Source organism: Acomys minous, assembly GCF_964271855.1.
Source record: "Acomys minous genome assembly, chromosome: 14".
NCBI classification, from domain to species: domain Eukaryota; kingdom Metazoa; phylum Chordata; class Mammalia; order Rodentia; family Muridae; genus Acomys; species Acomys minous.
The window spans coordinates 8,076,945-8,097,021 of NC_140496.1; the positions used below are offsets into that span (position 1 = coordinate 8,076,945).

At 57.0% G+C, this 20,077-nt stretch overlaps 1 protein-coding gene across 7 annotated transcripts in view; it reads right to left on the minus strand.

Annotated features, from left to right (window-relative positions):
- The window catches only part of GSE1 (Gse1 coiled-coil protein), a 345,746-nt gene that overhangs the window by 9,268 nt on the left and 316,401 nt on the right, over positions 1 to 20,077 (minus strand). For 4 of the 7 annotated variants that reach the window (XM_084756158.1, XM_084756157.1, XM_084756160.1 and 1 more), the window contains 7 exons: positions 16,766 to 16,984; positions 7,259 to 7,458; positions 3,898 to 4,070; positions 3,268 to 3,462; positions 2,480 to 2,671; positions 1,950 to 2,281; positions 898 to 1,222 (listed from right to left, as the gene is read on the minus strand). In XM_084756158.1, coding sequence (XP_084612284.1) covers positions 898 to 1,222; positions 1,950 to 2,281; positions 2,480 to 2,671; positions 3,268 to 3,462; positions 3,898 to 4,070; positions 7,259 to 7,458; positions 16,766 to 16,984 — 1,636 coding nt within the window. The remainder of the gene's footprint in view (positions 1 to 897; positions 1,223 to 1,949; positions 2,282 to 2,479; positions 2,672 to 3,267; positions 3,463 to 3,897; positions 4,071 to 7,258; positions 7,459 to 16,765; positions 16,985 to 20,077) is intronic. The other 3 variants (XM_084756159.1, XM_084756162.1, XM_084756163.1) reach the window with 1 other exon arrangement.

Genomic DNA, 20,077 nt, shown 5'->3' on the forward strand with positions numbered 1-20,077 from the left:
TATGTTACATGTGCATATGCAACAATAATTAGAGGTGGTCATGAACTTGGGGGAGGCACTAGAGGAGTTGAAAGAGGGAGGGGTGGAAAAATGCTAACACAGAACTCATGAATGAAACTACCAAAAACATTTAAAAATTAAAAAATAAGAGCATCCTGTTACATCTTAACAAGAGCCAAATTAAAAAGAGCAATTTTAGGGATTTTTTTTTCCAATGCTTAACATTTCTTTGAGGGTGATGGGATGTTTAGACCCATGCTGCCCAATGATCAAGGGTTAGGGTTAAGATCCTTGGAGGAGGGGCCCAATGGGCCATCGCTAGGCTCCTAGGGTCTTCCCTGATTGGCTGGAGCACCATTTAACACAGGCTCCTCCTGCAACTCAATCCTCTGAGGTAGAGAACAGCATTAAGCTCCCTTTGGGCTCAAGCACCACATGCCAGAGCCAGGCATGCAACAGTTCCTAGCGAAGGACACAGGGTCTGCCCCTCTATACCCACCACCCCCACCACCCCACAGCAGTGGCCGCAAGCAGGACCAGGCTGATCCTTCCATGATGTGGGGGTGGGGCGGCTGACGAGCCAGAGCACTCGGTTTTGACTCAGTCGTGCTGGACGTTAACATTATGTCCAACGCAAAATGCGTCAGAATAGTGAGGCCCAAAGCAGCCTCCCTCCAGTTGTCCAAGTGTGGCGTGCTGGGGCTGGGCATCTTCTCAACATGGAGGAAAGGGGGTGAAAGGGCTTGGGTTGGCAGGGCTCCTGTGTCCCAGTCAACACAGTTGCTGAGGGCTGGAGTGGTACAGGAAGATAAAGCAGGCCTCAGGAATGCAGACAGACCCACACTGACCTTTAAACCACAATCACCTGCCTCACATGAGGCCCCACTCAGGACCCACCTGGTGCTCTCAGGCCTGTGTTCCACCTCTGTGGGCACCGGGGGCCTGCCCAGGTCCAGGTGCTGTTCCAGCACCTGCTGCCGGAACTCGGACACCTGGGACTGGCGGTCTTCCTTCTCCTGCCGCAGCCGCCGCTGCCGTGCCAGCCACTTCTCCTCCTCATTGGTGCGCTGGATCAGCAGGGCCGTGGCAGCACTGCTTCCCGGCAGAGAGAAGATGCCATGGCTGGAGATGAGGCTGGGCACGGTGTGGTGTGGGGCAGGCACTGGGTGCAATGGATGCTGCACAGGCTTCGGTGCCTGCAATCCCGTGTCCTTCAGCTTCTCTGTGGGAGGGAACATTGTCACTACAGGATGCCAGCACCCTGACCCCTGCTGAAAGGCCAGGATGTAAGGGAGACGTCTTACAGAGCTTTTAGGAAACATGTCTCATTTTCAGAGAGACATAGTGTGTGGCTGGCTCAGAGCACACATGGCTACTGTTTTTGTTTTTCAAGGGTTTCTCTGTGTAGCCCTGGCTGGTCTGAAACTCAGAGATTCACCTGCTTCTGCCTCCTAAGTGCTGGGATTAAAGGCATGAGCCACCGCACCTGGCTTAACAGTCACATGAAATAAATTATATTCAGAACAAGATTGGGACAGCTCATGTCTGCACTCCTAATGCTTGGGAGGCTGGCACACGACCACTGCTATGAATCTGAGGTAAGTGTGAGTTCCAGGCTAGCCTTGGCCATAGAGAGAACTTGGGACTCAAAACAAGGTCAGACCTGGCCTATCTCAGTGGCGGAGCACTGGCCTAACGTGGGGCCCTGGCTTCCCCCATCACCACAGCAAAAGGCAAAGACCACTCAAGGTTCCAACAGCAGTGACAACTACTTCCCTTTGGCCAGTTAACTCCTTCCATTTGGGGGGGGGCACCTTTGGGCCCCTGTATCTACCCAGGGTGCCATGGCACCCCTCTTCCCAGTTCAGTGCTCAGTGTCACCACCTACAATGGGACAGCACCCCTGAGGTAGCCACAAGTCTTCTCCTCACACAGCTCAGTTCAGGTACCTGCTCGGGTTGGGGTCAGCTGCTCTGAGGGCCTGGGCCGCTCCTCAGTGGCGTGGCCCCGGAGTCCGTGCAGCTCAGCCACAGGCAGGAAGGTGGGCTCCAGCGCTTTGGCAGCCAGCAGCTCCTTCTCCTTCGCCCGCTGCTCCCGCTGGCGCTCCAGCTCACGCTCGCGCTCCTTCTCGCGCTCGCGCTCTCGCTCCAGCTCCTTCTCTCGTTCTTTCTCCCGCTGCTCCCGTTCCCGCTCCCTCTCCTTCTCCCTCTCTCGGTCAGCCTCTCGTTCTCGCTCCCGCTCCCGCTCCCTCTCCCTCCGCAGCTCCTCGTCCATTTGCAGCCTGGGGCACAAGTGGAGGGGAGCATGCTGAAGGGATGCGTAGAAGGGGCAAGTCCACGCTCAACGTGCAAGCCTCTCCTCCTTTCAGCACACCCCCCCCCACCCACACCACCCTGGCAGAACTGCTGAGCCAGGCCCTGCTGAGGGACTGAAGCATGCTCGCTCTACTGTCACCCCCTCTGAAGAACACATGGCTTACCTCTCTGCGCTGAGGCTGGACATCCGCTCCGAGTGCAGTGCTGCCAGGGATGAGTGTGAGAGCTCAGGAGGGTAGCGGACCCCGGAAAGATGCAGGTGCATAGCTGATGGGTGCAGTGGAGGCAGGGAACCAGGGGTGGGGATGGGGTAGAACGGGGACCTTAAGGCTGACAGGCAATAGGAGTCATCCATCCTGCAGAGAAAAGCGGACTGGTGTGTGCTGAGGCCATGGCCACAAGTGACAAGCTTGCCTAGTAGATGCCAAGTCCTGAACTGAATCCCTACACTGCAGGAAAAAGGCCAAGACCCAGGCAAGTGGGCGGGCGCTTCTCCGCTAGACGGGTCCCTGCTTAAGCAGGCTCAGCACAGCACGGCTGCAGGCAGAGAGCATGTATGTCCATGGTCAGAGGCCACAAGGAACAGACTACAAGGGCACCAAGGACCTCCCAGACCCTGGGCGAGGGGGAAGCCAGACTGGCTGCAGGCAGAAGCCAGTCAGGCTAAGAGCTTCTACAGTTTAAGACAGCATGGCCTGCCTCTCACCAGGGTCTCGTCACACTGCCCACGTACAATGCTCTGGCTACTGCGACGCTGTGCTGGCAACTGGAACTAGAGAGCAACAGCAGGTGACAGTGGGCCCTGAATTGAGCTAGGAGCTGGGGAAAGCTACATGGGATGGACCAGGACTTTCTTGAGTGTCAGGCCCCAAACCCTGGGAAACACGGACCTGGGAGGCTCTGTCTGCTAAGACTAGATTAGCACGTGGGCAGTGCGTGGGGGATGCCTCACCTGAAGGCCGGGTGGGGGAACGGGTGTGGGGCCAGGTAACTGGGGTGATAGTAGGCAGCGGTTGCTGGGTCCAGGCCGAGTGGGGGCAGGGAGGACATGCGTAGGTCTTCAGCAGTGTGGTAGGGCCGGAAGCCTCTCAGGTAGTCCTCAGTCACTGTGCTGGGGGGCACCACATGGTGCACAGGCCGCTGGAGGCTATGGGAGAGGAGGCAGGTGAGCAGGGGCTCCACTCCACATTGGGAGACACGTCATGCCCCCCAGCAGCTCAAATCTGCCCCTGCCACCCCACCTCCTGTTAGGCTAAGGTCCTGCCTCTCAATAATGAGGTACAGCCCTGACACGAGGCCCTGAATGCAGACAGGCATCTGCCTGGCCCTCCGACCTACCTAGCCCTTAAGGTCCCTACCACCAGGGGACACACACCTGTTAGAGGGGCTTTCTGTCCCCACACTCAAGAGGATGAGTTTAAATGTGGCCAGGACATGTGATAAAGCTCAGCATGAAGTGGGCCACAAGCTCAGATGGGGCCAAGGACCTCAGCAGAGAGTAAGCCATAGAGGCTAACAGCACTCCACCTGCCTCAGCTGGGGGCAAACTCCAAGTCCTCCCTGACCCCAGCCTGATACTTACTTGAGAGGTTGGAAGCGGGAGTCCTGTACAACTGAGCTGGGGGAGAGGCCAAAGGGGTAGGGGGTGCTGAGCAGGTGGGAAGGGATGGCCGGGCCCGCTGCCTTTTCCTGGGCTAGAGGTGGCTCCACTAGCAGGCGCTCCCGACCACTGCTGCTGCCTCGTGAGCCAGAGTCCTGTGAGAAGAAGAAGACCCAGCGTTAAGGCCTGGGGTGGAGCCAGCCAGGCCCACGAAAAGGCCTATGTGTAGCTCATGTTCTAGCAATATCCTTCCCGTATTTTTTTTTTTAAACAAAAAAAAGCATAAAAGAGGCATTTAGGGAGATGGCACAGGGCAAGAAAAGAGTGCACTCCCATGAACAGGTCTGGACCAAGGTCTCCCAGGGCCTGGTTCACAGGGACTCAGCGATGCCAGGGAGACCTTAAACCCCAGACTGCTGAATCCCAAGGTCGGGGCATGAGAGGATCCACAGGGCAGGGAACGCCTACTTCTTCCTATAAGCAGTGTCAAATGGGGTGGTCATGGTGTCAGGGAACACATACTCTGGGACCTCCATCTTAGGATAGAGCTTCTCCCAAGACTCCAGCTGTACCAGCAACTATCTGGATACTGCTGGCATTTGGCTGGACCCATGTGGAACACCCTTGCACATATAGACTGTGGGACCCCAGGAGAGACTCCCTTCAGGCACAAAGTGAGGTGTCAGTAAGCCTAAGGCCTGAGGAGATCTGGCCCGGAGAAACCAGACTATGGACAGCCCTATCTGCCTGTCACCTGTGGCCAGGGAGGACCCTCAGGGCAAGGCAGAGTGGCACCACTGAGAACATGGAAAAGGCAGCGAGACACCCCAAACCAAGGAGAGACTGCTAATGTGCAGAGACCCACCACCACTTCCCCCTCAACAGTGCAGGACAGAGGTCCTCACTAGGGACACAGGGTCCTCTGGCTGACACTTGCTGAACCCACGTTGTGACTGCTAGGCACACGGCAGCCAGCACAGTAACCCGACTGTCCCTGGAGACAGGCCTGCTAGTCCTTCCTGCATTACTGGCTTCTTACAATTATCTAAGCCAGTGGTGACACCCCCAGGTCAGCTAACACCCTGAGGGCATTGGTCACCGAGGCATGTGTAAGCCCTGAGGGGAGGGGTTACTGTTGCTGCACAGCTCAACCCTGTGTGTGCAGCAAGGGGACAGGTTACCACAGTACTTCTGGCTCCGTTCTCACAGAACACAAGCTCTCCAGCTCCCCAAAGCCAGCCAGCCAGCCAGCCACGATTAACTGAGGGAGACAGGCTGCTGATTGAATTTTTAATGAGCAGCAACATCTGTTTCCTTCCCTGGGTGCAGCAGCAGGCTGTCTCAGTTCCCTGTGGTGTCCCACGGGTTCATGACCTCTGACCTGCCCTTCTCAGGAGAGGCATTCACACAGTATCATAAAGGTGGGGGGCACACATCTCACCCACACCAGGAAGGAGGAGGAGACTAGAAGATGGCCACCAGGCCGCTGGGGCGGGGGGGGGGTGGGGGGTGGGGGTGGGGGCCAGGCAGGGTACGATGCCTATGGCCTCTCTCTAAACAGGGCCTAGCTGTGGACTAGGATGCAGCATGGGTGATGAGAAAAGGAAAGGACCAGGCTTGGTGGCAACCCCAAGGCACCCTCACGGCAGTGGCTGTGGCAGATGAGACACGTGTGCAGAGCGCTTGACACAGCTGAATCCAAGGGACTGTCATTTTCTCCAGTGATCAGAGAGCAAGGTCTCCACAGCTGGGCAAGTAGAACTTGCCCGTTAGCTTCAAATAAGACCGTTTTTCATCTCAGCTCTCCTCACGTGACTTCTAATGCCTGGTCACCTCCTGAGAAGGGCCCAGGAGCCACCACCCCCTTGGCTCCCAACAGTGGATGCAGCCTCCAGAGGCCCCTAGTGATTCATGGCCACACTCCAGGGAGAGCATATCCCCCGCCCTCCTGGAAAGGATTAAACTCTCTGCTGAGCTCTGAGCACCATCCGCTCATCCACTGCGCTTGCCATCCTCCCTGGTGGCGCGCAGGTCTCATTAACTGCAGTGTGAACTGCTGGAGTGGATCCATCACAGCCCTTCTCAGGGTTACTAAGTGTTTCTGAGGCTGTAGAGACCCTCTGAGAATAGTGACAGGCTGCGGGCAGAGGAGTCACGAGGCAGAGGCACTTGGAACCCTCCTAGGGATGGGGACACGCATAAGGCTACCGGCTCCACGCCCAAGGCAAGAACAGGAAGTGACTTCTCTCAGGAGCAAACCCAGAGCCAGGCAGCCACCAAGCGAGCTGGGGGTGGGGGGTGGGGGGTTGTGGGGGGGGAGCTGTACAGAAGTTTTCATCAGCTGACTCATCGTCTGAGGTCACAGCTGAGCTCTGGGAGGAGTCCACAGACAGGAGGTCTCGGTGACAACTTCCCTGGCCTTTCTTAAATCAGGACAGGGTGGTTCTAGGCTGCTGTGAGCTAAGCTGAGACTCAGACAGACTTTCAGACAGACAGGCTTCCCAGGGTTAAGTGTGACTTCAGCCACAGATGGCCCCAAGGTTCAGTCAGGAGTCTGCCGGATGCTCCGAGCTCTTCACTGAGGACCAGGGATACCCGCAGACTTAGTGGGGCAGATGAAGGTCACACCCTGCCTATCCTGCGCTGGCCCAGCTGGGAAGAGGCACTCTCCTACCCTCCCCCTCCATCTTTGTGGTTTAATTAGTACTTCCTAGCAGTACAACCCCTCTGGGACCCCGGCTGGAGAATCCAGGGAAAGCCACAGCTGACAGCGGTTCTTAATTAGCAAGCCCCCTCCGGGCAGGCACCAGGCGGGTGGGAGGCCCAGCAGAGTACAGGGGACGCTCCAGGCTCCTCCATTCCAGTTAGGTCACTATGTGGCTGCAGATACACAAGACCCCTTGGGCTGGGATCCATCCCTGTCCCCCCTGTCCCCGCAAAAGCAGTGACAGCTCTTGTCCACCCAGGGACCCCAGGCACTTCATGGTTTTGCCTTGTCTCAGGCTGGTGCCCCTGGGTAGATCTGTCTATGTAGACCCTCAAAGGAGTGATACCATCTGAAAGCAAAGGAGCGGTCCTCGGCACCCTCCCCACTTCTGGAATTGTAAACCAAGGAATGTGTCCATTGTACTGTCACAAGCCTGATCTAAGGATTACCTTGATCCCAGCACCTTCTAGCACTGGGTGCGTATCAAGTCCACTTTGCAGAAGAGTCTGAGGACCAGGATGAGAGGCCAGCCCTGTCCCCCAACCTCAAGTTCCCAACAGAGCCATAGACAGAAAACTCCCCTTCAGGGACAGCCCCTGCCCCATTACGGCCACATCTGTGGACTGGGCCCCTCACCTGACGGCTCTCGCTCCTCCAGACTCCATTGACGGTTTTGGTGGGGGCAATCGTGACCACGGGGGGAGTGCTGGGGACACTGTGACCCCCAGGGGGGACGATGATGGGGCCCATGGGCACTCGCTTGGGCGTGCTGGCTGGAGAGCTGTGGTTGGTGGCTGGAGAGGATACGGGAGATGATTCGCTGCTCAGTGAAGACCCTGTGGGGGGGAAAAACACACACAAGCTCAGGGGCTGTGTCACTGCCACTGCACACTGCTCCCTGGGAGTGAAGTCCAAGAGCAGTCAGTAGGAAAGGACCCACGGCCGTTCTGCATGAACTTAGGACCCAGTAACAGTCGCCGCTCAGTATGGCCCTCTGCGCCCGTGGCCAGTGAGAGAAGCAGCAGGGCCAGACGTGCTGCTCAGACTGCCGGAGCACTAGGCAGCTCTGGGCCTTCCTGTCACACTGCCTCTCAAGCCTAGAGGTGGACAACTACTTCTAAATTTGAAAATCTGAGACGTGCAGCCACGCAGTGGTGGCACCTGCCGTTAGTCCCAGCACTTGGGAGGCAGAGACAGGTGAATCTTTGTGAGTTTGAGGCCAGCCTGGTCTACAGAGCGAGTTCCAAGACAGCCAGGGCTACAGAGAGAAAACCCTGTCTCAAAAAACCAACCTCAGATGAACTCACTCTTTTAAAACTGTGCCAATGTGCTTCGGCATACCCACCATACTGAGTGAATACTACTGTATCTAGAAGAGCCCCCATTATTCTAGAAGGAAGAAACATCTCCTACCCTCATCCCAGCAGCAAAAGGGAACAGGCAAGTAGGTAGGTGGGGGCAGCTTAGTCTTGGGGTATCAGTTCCACTAGGACAGGGTAGTTAGGGACGATCTGTCGTATGGCAAATGTGGATGCTGGGACAGCACCTTGCTCTGCCCCAGTAGACACAGCCCCCTCCTCCCTGGTGACAATCCTGTCACCTGCAAAAACCAGGCACTGGCCCCTTTTAACTACTGAGCTTATATGCAGCTTGTGTGATTGGGCAGTGCAGCGCCCCCAAAGTGGTCCAGCCACACATACCTCTTGTTTTCAAGGCTACCTATCATGGCCTGACCCAGGTGGGCAATGAGGTCTGAGTGCCACAGCTTGGAAGGAAACCTCAGTTCTCAACTGGGCAACAACAAAACGATTGCCCGTACACTATCAACTCCTCAGTCCCAAGCAGGCGGAGCCAGCCCCAAGGCTGGGTAGTAAACTCTGCCACAGTGGCAGCCCAGCACCTGTCAGTCAAAAGGAGAGCCAACAGCACAGGACAAGCCTTTACGCTTAGAGATGCACTGGCTTGGGGGGCCAGCTTCTGGGATCTGAGGTGGGCAAGCCACAGGGTTGGTGCAGACAGGCCTGGGGACTGACCCTGAGAACCCTGGCACAAGCAAGTCACCATTCACAAGTCAGGGAGGGCTCGGCATCCTACTCCTCCCTGACTTTCGTAGCAGGGCACCCCTCTGTGAAGCTGAGAAGGCCAGGAAGCCACACCCTAAGCCTGTAATGCCAACCCAGTTATGTGTCCAAAAGTGACGGCACTTGTCAAGCAAAGACCCTTGAGAAGATCCATGCAGTCTGACATGACTCATGCCGGCAGCCACAGGCCGCACCAAGTCCCAGGCTGGCCTGTTCTATATATAATGTGATACCCCTCAACGAGACCCTCAGCTTCACTCATGAGAGACAGCACCTCCGAGGGTGGAACACAGTGCTGTTCCTGGGGGCAGACAGGCAAGGGCCCAACTTTTCAGCCAGAGTATTACTACACGGTCCAACCTGGCCTGGAACCAACCATCAGGTGTCTCTCTCCATGCCAGGCTAAAAATTCAATCACTTTCAAAACAGCAATCTGCTTCGGTTTGTCACTGTCCTTCCCAGGAGATCTACAGTACATGTCTTATATGCTGTCGATTTCTCTGTGTGTTCGAGAATGTACACACACACGTGTGTTCAGGTGCACACATGTGCATGCAAAAGCCAAACTACAACCTTGGGTGTTATCCCTCAGGAACATTGCTTACAGGCTCTCTCACTGACCTGGAGCTCGCTTGTCAGGCTGGACGGAATGGCCCGGGAGCCCTACGGCTTTGTGTGTCTTCACTTCCCTGGTGTGAGATGCCATGCCCGGCCTTCAAAATGTATGCTCTGGGGCTCAAACTCAGGTCCTCAAGCACTCTACCTGCAGAATGAGCTCCCTAGCAGCTCCTGACCCCCCACCCCTTCATTTGAGATAGGATCTCACTCTGGTGCTCTGGCTGGTCTGGACTCATGGCAATCCTCCTGCCTTAGCCTTTTGAATTCTGGGATGAAAGCCAGAGCCAACTCTGCACAGCCTGTTCATACTCATCGCCACCATCAATTTAAGACCATTTTTATCATCTCCAAAGGAGCAGCCACGCCCCCTCCAGCCATGCCGGCTTCACCTAGTGTCCAGCAGCCTGAGTGTGCAGCTCTGCTGGCCCTGGGCATTCCCTGACCCCTCGTGCTGACCGTCACCGATGGGGACTGGCCACACACAGCCGAAGGACAGTTGCCTGGCCCCCCACCTGACAGCCACTGTGAACAGCAGCTACCTCAAGCTGCACAGACACTAACACACGGGCATGGAACACGCTGAGGGGAAACAGTTAACATTCCCACGTACACAAGGCCATCACCACCCAAAGCAGAAGCTGGACCCCAGTTGAGGGCTCTGGGCTCTGCTGAGGGGCTGGGGATAGGCAGGTGAAGTGACCCTCCTTATCTTGTCTCAGGTTAGTAAAGAGGGACCTCCCAGCCCCTTTGCGCCCCAGTCTATATGGGAGGATCCTCCAAGGCAGCAAGTTCAGCTGGGCCCCACCCTGCTCCTCCCCATGCTAGCCCAGCCCAGCCCAGTAAGGGACTAGTGTGGGGCAGGGCCTGGTATGGGGCTGGCCATGGACAATTAGCAGCCTAATCCCATTGGAGGCAGGAGGCCAGCGCTCACCAGGGAGGAGAGCTTTGGGATCAATACCTCACAAGGCGCTGCCAATTAGTGAGGCTGGCGCCTGGCTGTGTTGCTAGAGCAGGCAGGTCCGCCATCACTGTAATTAACTGACGCTATTCAGCCGGAATGGCTGAGTGGGTCAAAGAGCGGAGCGGAGCCGCAGATGAGGAGGCGGAAGGTGCCTGTATCACCTCTGCTGACTGACCCCACAGATCAGGCCGAGACCCTATGGGCAGCACGTGTTATTAACAGCTAAGACCCCAAAGGCAAGAGCTTGGGCAACCTCAGCCAACTAGTATAGACATGAGCAGAATCATACAACCGCTGGGTAACAACTGCACGGTCTCTCCTCCTGAAGACGTGTGTGTGTGTGTGTGTGTGTGTGTGTGTGTGTGTGTGTATAGAAATTGTTTCAGGTGTCTTCTTAATTTGCTCTCCCTGTATTTACTGAGTTTCTCACTGACCCAAGGGCACAACTGCTGTGGCCAGCTTGCCCAGGGACCCTTCCATCTCAGCCTCCTACGCAGGTTCTAGGGATCTGCACTCAGGTCCTCACATCCACACAACAGGCACTTTATCCCCAGCTCCCAAAGGCACAGGCCTGGGCCCAGCCAACAAGGCACACAGAGAAGTGAGGAGAATCAAGGTTGCCCCACACAGTCCTGTGCACCTTGGGGCTTCACCCTGATCTGTGGCCCGATCCCTTGCTCAGTGAGGAAAAGGAAGAGCTGGTCAACCAACACAGTATCGGAACAGGATGGCAGAATGAGTCCTTGGCTCCCACAGGTGGGAGGAATCCCAAGGATGGCTCTAACTGACACAGCCCAAACCCTCCCCACGTGATGAAGAAGATGCAGGGTAAAGGAGTCTGGGACAGTCAGCAAGCCAAGCAGCCACAGAGGGCCCAGTAAGCCCAGGAGTCGCTGTACCTGTTCCCATGGCTACTCCTGTCAGGCAGGTGTCCTCTTGCCCCCAGGTCAGCTCTGACACAGCCTCTGAAGGGTGGAAGCTGCTCTCCTATGCTTCACAATGCCAGGGTCACTCGGGAAGCCCTGGTGGGAAGCCACCTTGTCCAGGCTGCCCACTGGGCCTGCAGCCTGATGGCTCTCAGGGGCTGCCCCTCTCTTCCCTGTAGACCTGAGCTACTTACTGCCACAAGCCAGCTGGCGGGGCAGGTGTCAAGAGACAAGAAATAAAGTCCAACCAACTCTAACGACTGCTGCTTGGATAAAATTGAGTGCTGGCAACGAAGGACCTAGGACCATGGGCACAATGACAAGCGCCAAGCAGAAAAGCCCCCCTGGGGCCTCCATAGGCCCCTGTGTGGCACAAAAAGGCAGGCATGCAGCAGCAAACACTGGAGACGGCACTAGCCACGACCTGCAGCTTTGAGGGGAGACAGCCAGACAGAACCACCGGGTGGCCATATGCTGCTGTCTTGGACTCTCTCTGTAGACCAGGCTGGCCTCAAACTCACAGAGATCCACCTGGGTGCTGGGATTACAGACGTGTGCCGCTTGCTCGGTTGGGGCTATGATTTGAGAGGACACTTTCCCTGGGCTTATGACAGGCAAAGAACGTGAGTACCAGTCCTGAAAAGGCTGAGGCTGGGAGGAGCCAGTGAGAGTCCTCTGGGTTGGGTTCTGTCCCAGGGACACCATGTTAGGACCTTCTGAAGAGCGGAGGGGTACAAACAGGAAGGAAGGGCATCCTGGGGAGGGGCTGGGACATCACCCGTAGCCTGCTCCCCTCCTGTCACCCACCTCTAGGGAAAGAGCAGCTCTGAACTCTTCCTGGTTCTTCCTGCCCTTCCTGGTCTCTTGCACAATAGCTAGGCCCCACTGCTCACACCTGAGCCACAGACAGATGGGGCTCCAGACACCCGTGGAGACGCCTCCACCCTGCCAGCCGCAGACTTGACAGGCAGGCAGGCATGCCAGGCAGGCCATTTGTTTTGTTGTTTTCTTTGAAAGAGGCAGCTTTCCAAGGAGATGCACATAGGGTGTGCCTATGCCTCCTCCCAGCCCACCCTGTAGCAGAACATGCAGCCAGGTGGGGGCTCCATGAGTCAACACAGAGGAGTGGTCCCCAGCCTCTGCCTCTCAGGGGCTGGAGATGGGTCTCGTCCACCACCACGGTAACTAGACGCCCCTTGCTACCAGAAGGCTCAGAGCACTGGGGCTGCTTAATCAGAAGCTTAGCCACTGCAGAGCACCCTTGGCATCCGCCCCGCCACAGGTGACAAGGTGGTGAACAGCCAGGTATAAGAAGATCTTTCTCATGTGCTTCCTGGGAAGGAAAGAGGGGGCCCAAGGCCCCAAGTGTCCTAGAACTGAGGGTACACACAGCTCTGAGTGCTGTGTGGGCCTCCCGATGATCAGCCGAGGACATGTGGGCTGCCGTCGCAGCCCTGCCCCCCTCAGCAGACGGCACCAGGGCCCCATGGGAGATGAGCAGATTGTCACACAGCTTGGGCCCCGCCTGGCGGCACCCAGCTTCATCTCTCACAGGTGGGGGCAGTGCTCGCGCCTCTACAGTTTACTCTCTCCATAGAGGCCTGGGAGCCTCTGCCTAGGGCAACTCTGAGAACTGCCTATGCGGCGGCCAGGCTAGTGGCTCCCTGGGGCTCCCACGCCCCTTACCCAGTAACTCAACGAGTCCACTGGACACTCTGGGGTACAGAGAGATGGAGACCCCTAAGGGGCAGCAGAACAGGCAGGGCTGGCAGGAGTGCCCACACCGGCTTCCAAGCTGGGCTCCCACACAGGGAGAGACAAGGTGTGAGCTGGAAGGCCTCTGGGGTGAGTCCTAAGCTGAGAAGCTGGAGCTGCTTTGCTGGGACACATGGTGGAGGCAGCTTCAGGACCGCTGCGCAGCCTGGGGGACATTAATCCACCGTAAAAGGAGCAGCTTTAGTAGCAGGATTAACCCCAGGGGTCCACAGCCCAGGGCTCCTTCCAGAAACCAGTGTCCAAGCTGGGGTGCTCCCTACACGCTTTGCCCTTCTAGGAAGCCCATGCATGGCACCACAGGGAGGTTAGAAGTCAGTGCAGCTGCCTAGGCCCAGCCACGCCAGGATCACAGCAGTGGGGACCCAGGTGTTGCCAAGTTTAGGGAGTGGAGAGGCACAGGCAGGGCAACAGGACTGGGAGGGTGGTAGTGGGAACCACCAGGGACCACCCCCAAAGACAGCATGCGGGAAGGCAGTCATCAGGGTCGCACTTAATTACGACCTGTGGGCCCCCTCTTTCCTGAGGTCTGTATCCACTCTGTATGTTCTGACTAGGTCAACAGACTCTAGCAGAGGCAGTCCTCAGACGTCCTAAGAAAAAGCAGAGGCTCAGAGCGGTAAGTCAACCTGCCAGGGCACACAGCAAGTGATTAAAGACGCCAGGACTTGGACTGGGCCTGACTGGGAGAATCCCCAGCATCTTCTGGCCTGGCAAACCTTGGTCTCGCCTTAACTTAAAGAGTCAGGGCTAGGGTTCCCACCCGGCCCATGGAGGTGTGACTGAGCCCATCCTGTGATATCCCCAAGGGGCCCATGGAGGACATAGGAGGAGCCGCCTTCTCTTCTTTCCCCTTCTGCCTTTCTCTCGGGCAGAGCAAATGAGACGGCATGCTGATTGCGTTGTCTGGATTGAAAATTTTAAACTGCACCCTCGAGACACAATGAAGAGAGACATCAGCCACGGAAGCCTAGGCAAGCACGGTCAGATGGCTAAAAATACAACAGTGTTTCCAGGAAGGGTGGGCACGAGGCAGAGCTTGGAGGGGTGCGAGTGGGGACCCGGGGGGGGGGGGGGGAAGCAAGGCCCCACGCAAGGGCAACAGCAGCAGCAGCTCTGGCAGCCACCACACCTCCACTCATGACCCTTCTGTTGCTGGAGTGGACTGAGAGCCACCACGGCCCTCAGAGTGGGCGGCTCAGACACCTGTCCTGTGGGGGGGGGGGGCAGGGGGCCCTCAGGATACAGCCTGGAAGTGCCTAAGATCTCTGTCCTCAGTCTTCAGGCTCAGCTTCCCCTCCCAGCAACACTGAGGCTAGAGAGGCATGCGAGCATGTCCAGAGCCACCGGGAGGCACCAGGTGCTCGATTGAGCGAGCGGGTGCCTGTCCCAGCTGCCTCCTCACATGACCAGCACGGGAGGGAGAGAGGGATGGATCAAAGGATGGATCAGCAAGGGCAGGGCCCACATGGCAGATGCGTGAACCCAGTCTGATATTATCAGAGCAGACCAGGGGCTGCGGTGCTGAGGGAAGGGCTGAGGCCAGATAAAGGAGCAGCCCCGCAGGGGGACACGAAAAGTGTTCTGGAACTTTAGCTACACAAGGACTAAGAGCTGAGTGGGACTGGTTTCCCAGTTCAGGCGTGGGGCTTGCCTAGCGCACACACACGGTCCATGTTTGCCCCGTCTGTAAGCTGGGTGTGTTACTGGAAGCCCATCATCAAAACCTCAGAAATTCAAGGTCACCCTCAGCCACACAGACAGTTCTGGGCTACAAGACATCCGGTGCACGCCTTTGATCCCAGTACTCTGGGAGGTAGATCTCTGTGAGTTCGAGGCCAGCTTGGTCTACAGAGTGAGGTCCAAGGCAGCCAGGGCTACACAGAGAAGAAACTATCTCGAAACACCCCCCCCCCTTAAAATATGGCTCAGGGAGTGAAATAAGTCTGGGAGCACCTACCTAGCGAGCAGCCAAGAGGTAAACTCAGCCCTCCACGGCTCTTCAACCAGACCCCTGCACTGTTATCGTTGGGCACTACCAAGCGAATCCTCCTGCCAGGACCACCTGTCTGAGATCCCCAGCTCCAGCTGTCTCAGTCCTTTCAACAGTTCTCAGCAGCCAGAAGCAGCAGAAGACAGAAGGGCTCAATAGTGTGACATTGGTCTCACGACATGACCCCCCCGACACACACTCTTTAGCTTTAGTGTCTGTACAACACGTCACCCCAGGGACGCCACCAACTCAACAGCCAGGTCCAAGCTGAGGTGGTGAAGAACAGCTAAGGGCCCTGGCAACTCATACAATGACCCGAAAACCAGCGGGGAGAGGGGCAGGCCTCAGCTTTGCTGCGCTCTCATGATGCCCGGCTTCCAGCAAGGCAGCAGACAAGGGGCGAGGGCCCGGCTGGACAGCAGTGTCAGAATGTCCCAGGGCCCCCAAGCCACCCTGTGTGTCCACAGACACCAAGCAGCCCAAGCCTGAGGCTCTTGTCCACACATGAGGACAACTCAGGGAACAAGCTGGTGGATGACACAAGCCTTGGCAAGCACCACCGCGGGCCCAGGTGCCCAGGTCACAGCCAGGAAAGGACAGGCCTGGTGGACACTTCACTGAGGCCTGCAGCTTCTGGCACTTGGCTAACCAACTGGCCCTAGGATTGGACACTGGGAGAGCCCAGGACAGCAGAGGTGGGCAGAACAGCTTCTTCCTCACGGTCCCCAGAACCAGACCTGCACCCAACAAAGGTGGACGGTCTCAGGTGTGTCCTTGCCAGCAGCCCTCCGCCACTGGGTGCCAATGATTTACCATCCCTGCTACTCATTCCAGACACATCCTTTCCTCTGCCAGCAACCAGGTCAGAGAGGCCTACTGGCCAGTGTATACATCCCTTCCTCTGCATGAGTGAGTATAAACAAAGCCACTGATGGCTCCCGCAGCACCCCAGGGCCCAGGGCCTTTGAGACAAAGCAGATGGCTTTGGAGTTTGCAGGCTTCAGCCACGTGCCTCTGAGCAGTGAGTCTGGAAGGTGCCAGAATCCAAAGGGCTTACCTGTTCGGGCATAAACTGACCCATCTGTGCCATTGGGTCATCACGGAAAACACGCACGCACACACGCAGGCACGCAGGCACGCACGCACGCACGCACGCACGCGTCCCAAAGCCAGAGCAAAAGAGGGCCTTGTGTCAACGAGAAGACTGAATTCAGAAAAGAGTCAGCCTTTGCCCAAAGCAATACAACTTGCTTCAGCTCGAGAGGCTTCTGGAAGGCAAAGCCAGGTCCCTCTAGGGCATGTGCCCACCCTGTTGCAAAGAAGAGCCACAAGTTTACAGGCTATGGTGGGGTTGGCTATACCTTTGCTACAGCAGGGATGCGGGTGGGGGCGCACAGTGGTCACTAATTAGGCCAAACGACGGGCAAGAGGCTGCACCAGACTAAGGCAGGGCTCCAGAACACAGGCACTCTCAGACTCCACCACAGGCCTCCCCAGTGGCAAGTCCATTTGCCTGCCTGCCAGTGAACTTCTACAGTGGCCGCTGAAGCTGAGGAGGGCAGAGGCAGGCAGAGAGGAAGGCACAGTGAAGCAGGGCACAGGGCGGGGGTCAGGGCCAGAGGTATGGTGACAGCAGCACCCAGGCCAGCCCTGCCTGGATGCAGTGGGGGAGGGGAGATGCAGCAGGTGCACTATGGGCTGCACAGACAGCTGTCTCCAAGGCCATGCCAGCCACAGAGACGCACTGAGGGCTGGGGGCATCTCATGAGCTAGTGGCCTGGTGCCTCTTACCTCTGGGCTCCTCTGCCTGTTTGGCGAGCTTGCGCAGTGCGGCAGCAAAGCTGGAGGATGGCGCGGCCTGGGCCGAGAGCGCACTGCTGGTGGCCGGGCTACCCGTGGGCACCAGGGCGCCATTGAGTGGCGAGGGGGTGAGGGGGTTGACGGTGGCGGTGGTCCTGGTCGCCGTGGAAAGCATCCCTATTGAAGGGGACTTGGGCTCATGGCTCATGCCTGAAACAGGAAAAGAAGAACCAGTGTCACCCAGAGAGCAGAGCGCCAGCACCAGAAGGGCTGCAGCAGCATGCAGCGAGAGTGGAGGGCCATAAGAGCGGAGCACAGCCAGCGCTGCAGACAGCAGACTCGTCCCCACAGGTACCCCAAAATGACGCTGGATCCTGGACCAGCTCTCCAGAGCTAGACCCACACAGAGTACCCCAAAGCAGGGGTCATATGCAGGGCCCCACCATGCCCAAGTGTTGAGGAGAGAGATCGAGGCAGGAGCCAGGGCACAGGTCTGAAATGACTGATAACACAAAAAAGCTGACAGCCACAGGTATGGGACAGACAGGAATCTGCACAACATCCAAAACGCTGCTTGCATGACAACTGCCCATGGTACAGAGAAGGAGGCTGAGGTCTGTACATACCCAAGGCCCCAGAGGGGTCAACGTGGACCAAGCACCTAAGTCACTCTCAGCCCAAGTCCCTTCTTCCCCCCACTGTGTGTGTGTGTGTGTGTGTGTGTGTGTGTGTGTGTGTGTGTGTGTGTGTTGGGGGTGGGTGGGAGGCTGGGGGTGGCGGCAAAGGATACAGCCAACTGCAGTTGCTGGTGAAGTCCTTCCCTAGCTGCCAGGTCTCTAGCTGAAGAAGGTAAAGATTGAAATCCGCCCTCCAAACCACTCTGGGGCCTGGACCCACTGGGCTTTCCCTCTGGGGTGAAGCCAATGTCGGGCAGGGTGCAGGGCCACCTCCCCATCCAGTGCCAGGCTGCTCCCATCTGTTGGTCTGTGGAAGAAGCCGGTCTCACGCACACCACAGAAGCCGCACCTCAGAGCAGTTTCTCATGAACTTCCCCAATCCTACGCTGGCTCCCGCTTCCTCTATATGGGTGCACCCAAAGTAAGGCCACCAGGCTAGCGGCTTCACAAGAGGGCAAACACCCCAGTAAGGGCTAGTAGAGGGGGGAAAATTCCTAGAGCGCATAGTCTGGCTTTCAGTCATGGCCAGGTCCCGTGGTGCACGGACCATGGCTTGGAGCAATAGGCCACTGAGCTTAGAGGCTCACCAGTGTCCACACCAGGCCCTCTTTGGAGAGAGGACCAGGTGGCCATGACACCCTGGGGACAGATCAGCATGGTCATCATAACATCAGTTGGGGCATCTCTTTAGACTAGTGCTTCTCAACCTGTGGCTCCTGACCCCTTTAGGGGTCAAATGACCCTTCCACAGGCGTCTGTCTCATTACCTAAGACCATCAGAAAACATTTATATTACAATTTGTTAACAATAGCAAAATTACAGCTATGCAGTAGCAACAAGATAATTTTATGGTGGACTTGGTAAGACAACATGAGGACCTGTATCAAAAGGGCTTTAGCATCAGGAAGGGTGAGTGAGAACCGCTGCTCTAGATGGTAACGCAGAATGCTTGGGAGGCAGCCATACCATTGTCTACCACCCTATTTGTGACTCGCACCTCAGTCACCCTTGAATTCCAAGGAGTGCAGATGGTGAAACTGAGGCCAGGCGTGCTAAGGCTGGCCTGCTATCACGGTTGAGTGGAATATTTTCTCTCACACTGGTACTCAGCCCACAGCTACAGGCAGTCCTTGATCACTCACACACTCAGGAAAAAAAGAAAAAAAATATATATATATATTTCAATGGTTTAAAACATGTCTCCAAGTCTGTGTGTGAATGGCTTGGAGGGATTTGAGGGGCGACATCAGGCATCACCAGCCCCACCCCCTCTTGCCATCCAATCCCTGGGGCAGATAAGGCACCACTCAGCCACAATGTCAGAGGAGAGGTTCCCATCCCTACAGTTCTCGGGGAGTCCAGTTTAGGTCACCAGACAGGTCTCATCTGTGACTCTGAGCCGGACCCACCCAGCTAAGCTTTCACTGTCCAGGGCCCACCAAGACTTCAGGCACCAGGAGGTGTACCTCTACTCAAACTCTGGGGTGGTTTAGTACATTAGGCAACATCTGGAAATGAGCTGTAACAGCCAATCAGAAGCCAAGAAATGCCAGCCTGCAAACAGACCTGAGACTCCACCTCCAACACCACTCAGCCACCCCAGCGAGCCAGCACTTGCCTCCCACCCCTTGGTTCCATTCAGGGAAGATGTCCTTAGGCTCATCTCACAGATAGGAGTGGGCAGGCCCGGCACAAGGGTGGGTCAGAGAAGGGCTGGGACCACTCCAGCACAGCGCTATGTCCTGACTGAAACAAGCTGCTTCAGCCACAGGAGCAGCATGTACAGATTCTGGTCCCTCACTAAGCTAACCTCACCAGGGGGACACCAAGGCGGATGGAGATGCTGAGAGCTCACTGTACAGCGGCAGGCCCATCCCCCAAACCTGAGGGGAACGTGCCACAGCGACAGACTTCAAGATGCCTAGGGGCTGAGCACGCATGGCAGGTACTTGTGGTGGGCAGGACCTCCCCTGTACCATATGCTATGTGCCCCCATCATGCGCCTGTGGAGGGCCTAGGCAGGTACCTCACCAACAGTGAGCTGGGACCCACGCCTGGGGCCTCCTGCAGTCTCAGGCCCAGGGTAAGACTGCCCCTCCTCCCATCCTTGGGGGGCGGGGTCCCCCAAGCCTAGGTCCTGGAGGTATCAGTATGTTCCCAGCCTGGGAAGCTGCTCTGATGTCAGGTCACTTAAAATAGAACTCCAAATGAGCGGCTTCATTAGGGGGAAGTCTAAAATTAGCACCACTCCTCACATGCGCACATGGGGCTGGTGGGGGAGGGGCAAGGAAGAGCCTCGGGTACCAAAGAGGACTCACTGCCAAAGTGTGGGGAGGGGGGGCGTGGGGGAGCTGAGGAGCTCCTTCACACACGGGCTTAGACTCATCAGGGCTGGTGTCTGGCGCCCTCAGAAGACAAGCCACTCCGAACAGGCAGGTACCAGTGTCCATGGAGGCTCAGGTGCCGCAGGCAGGGGCAGCAGAAAGGGGAGAGGTGGGCACAGGATGCCTGCTCTCCCTGCCCTCATTAGGGGGTATTTATTAACTTCTCTGCTCCCAGCCGCAGACTGAACCCTCATCTATGAGGCTGGCTCATGTGAATTCATTATCCTAACAGCTGGGAATA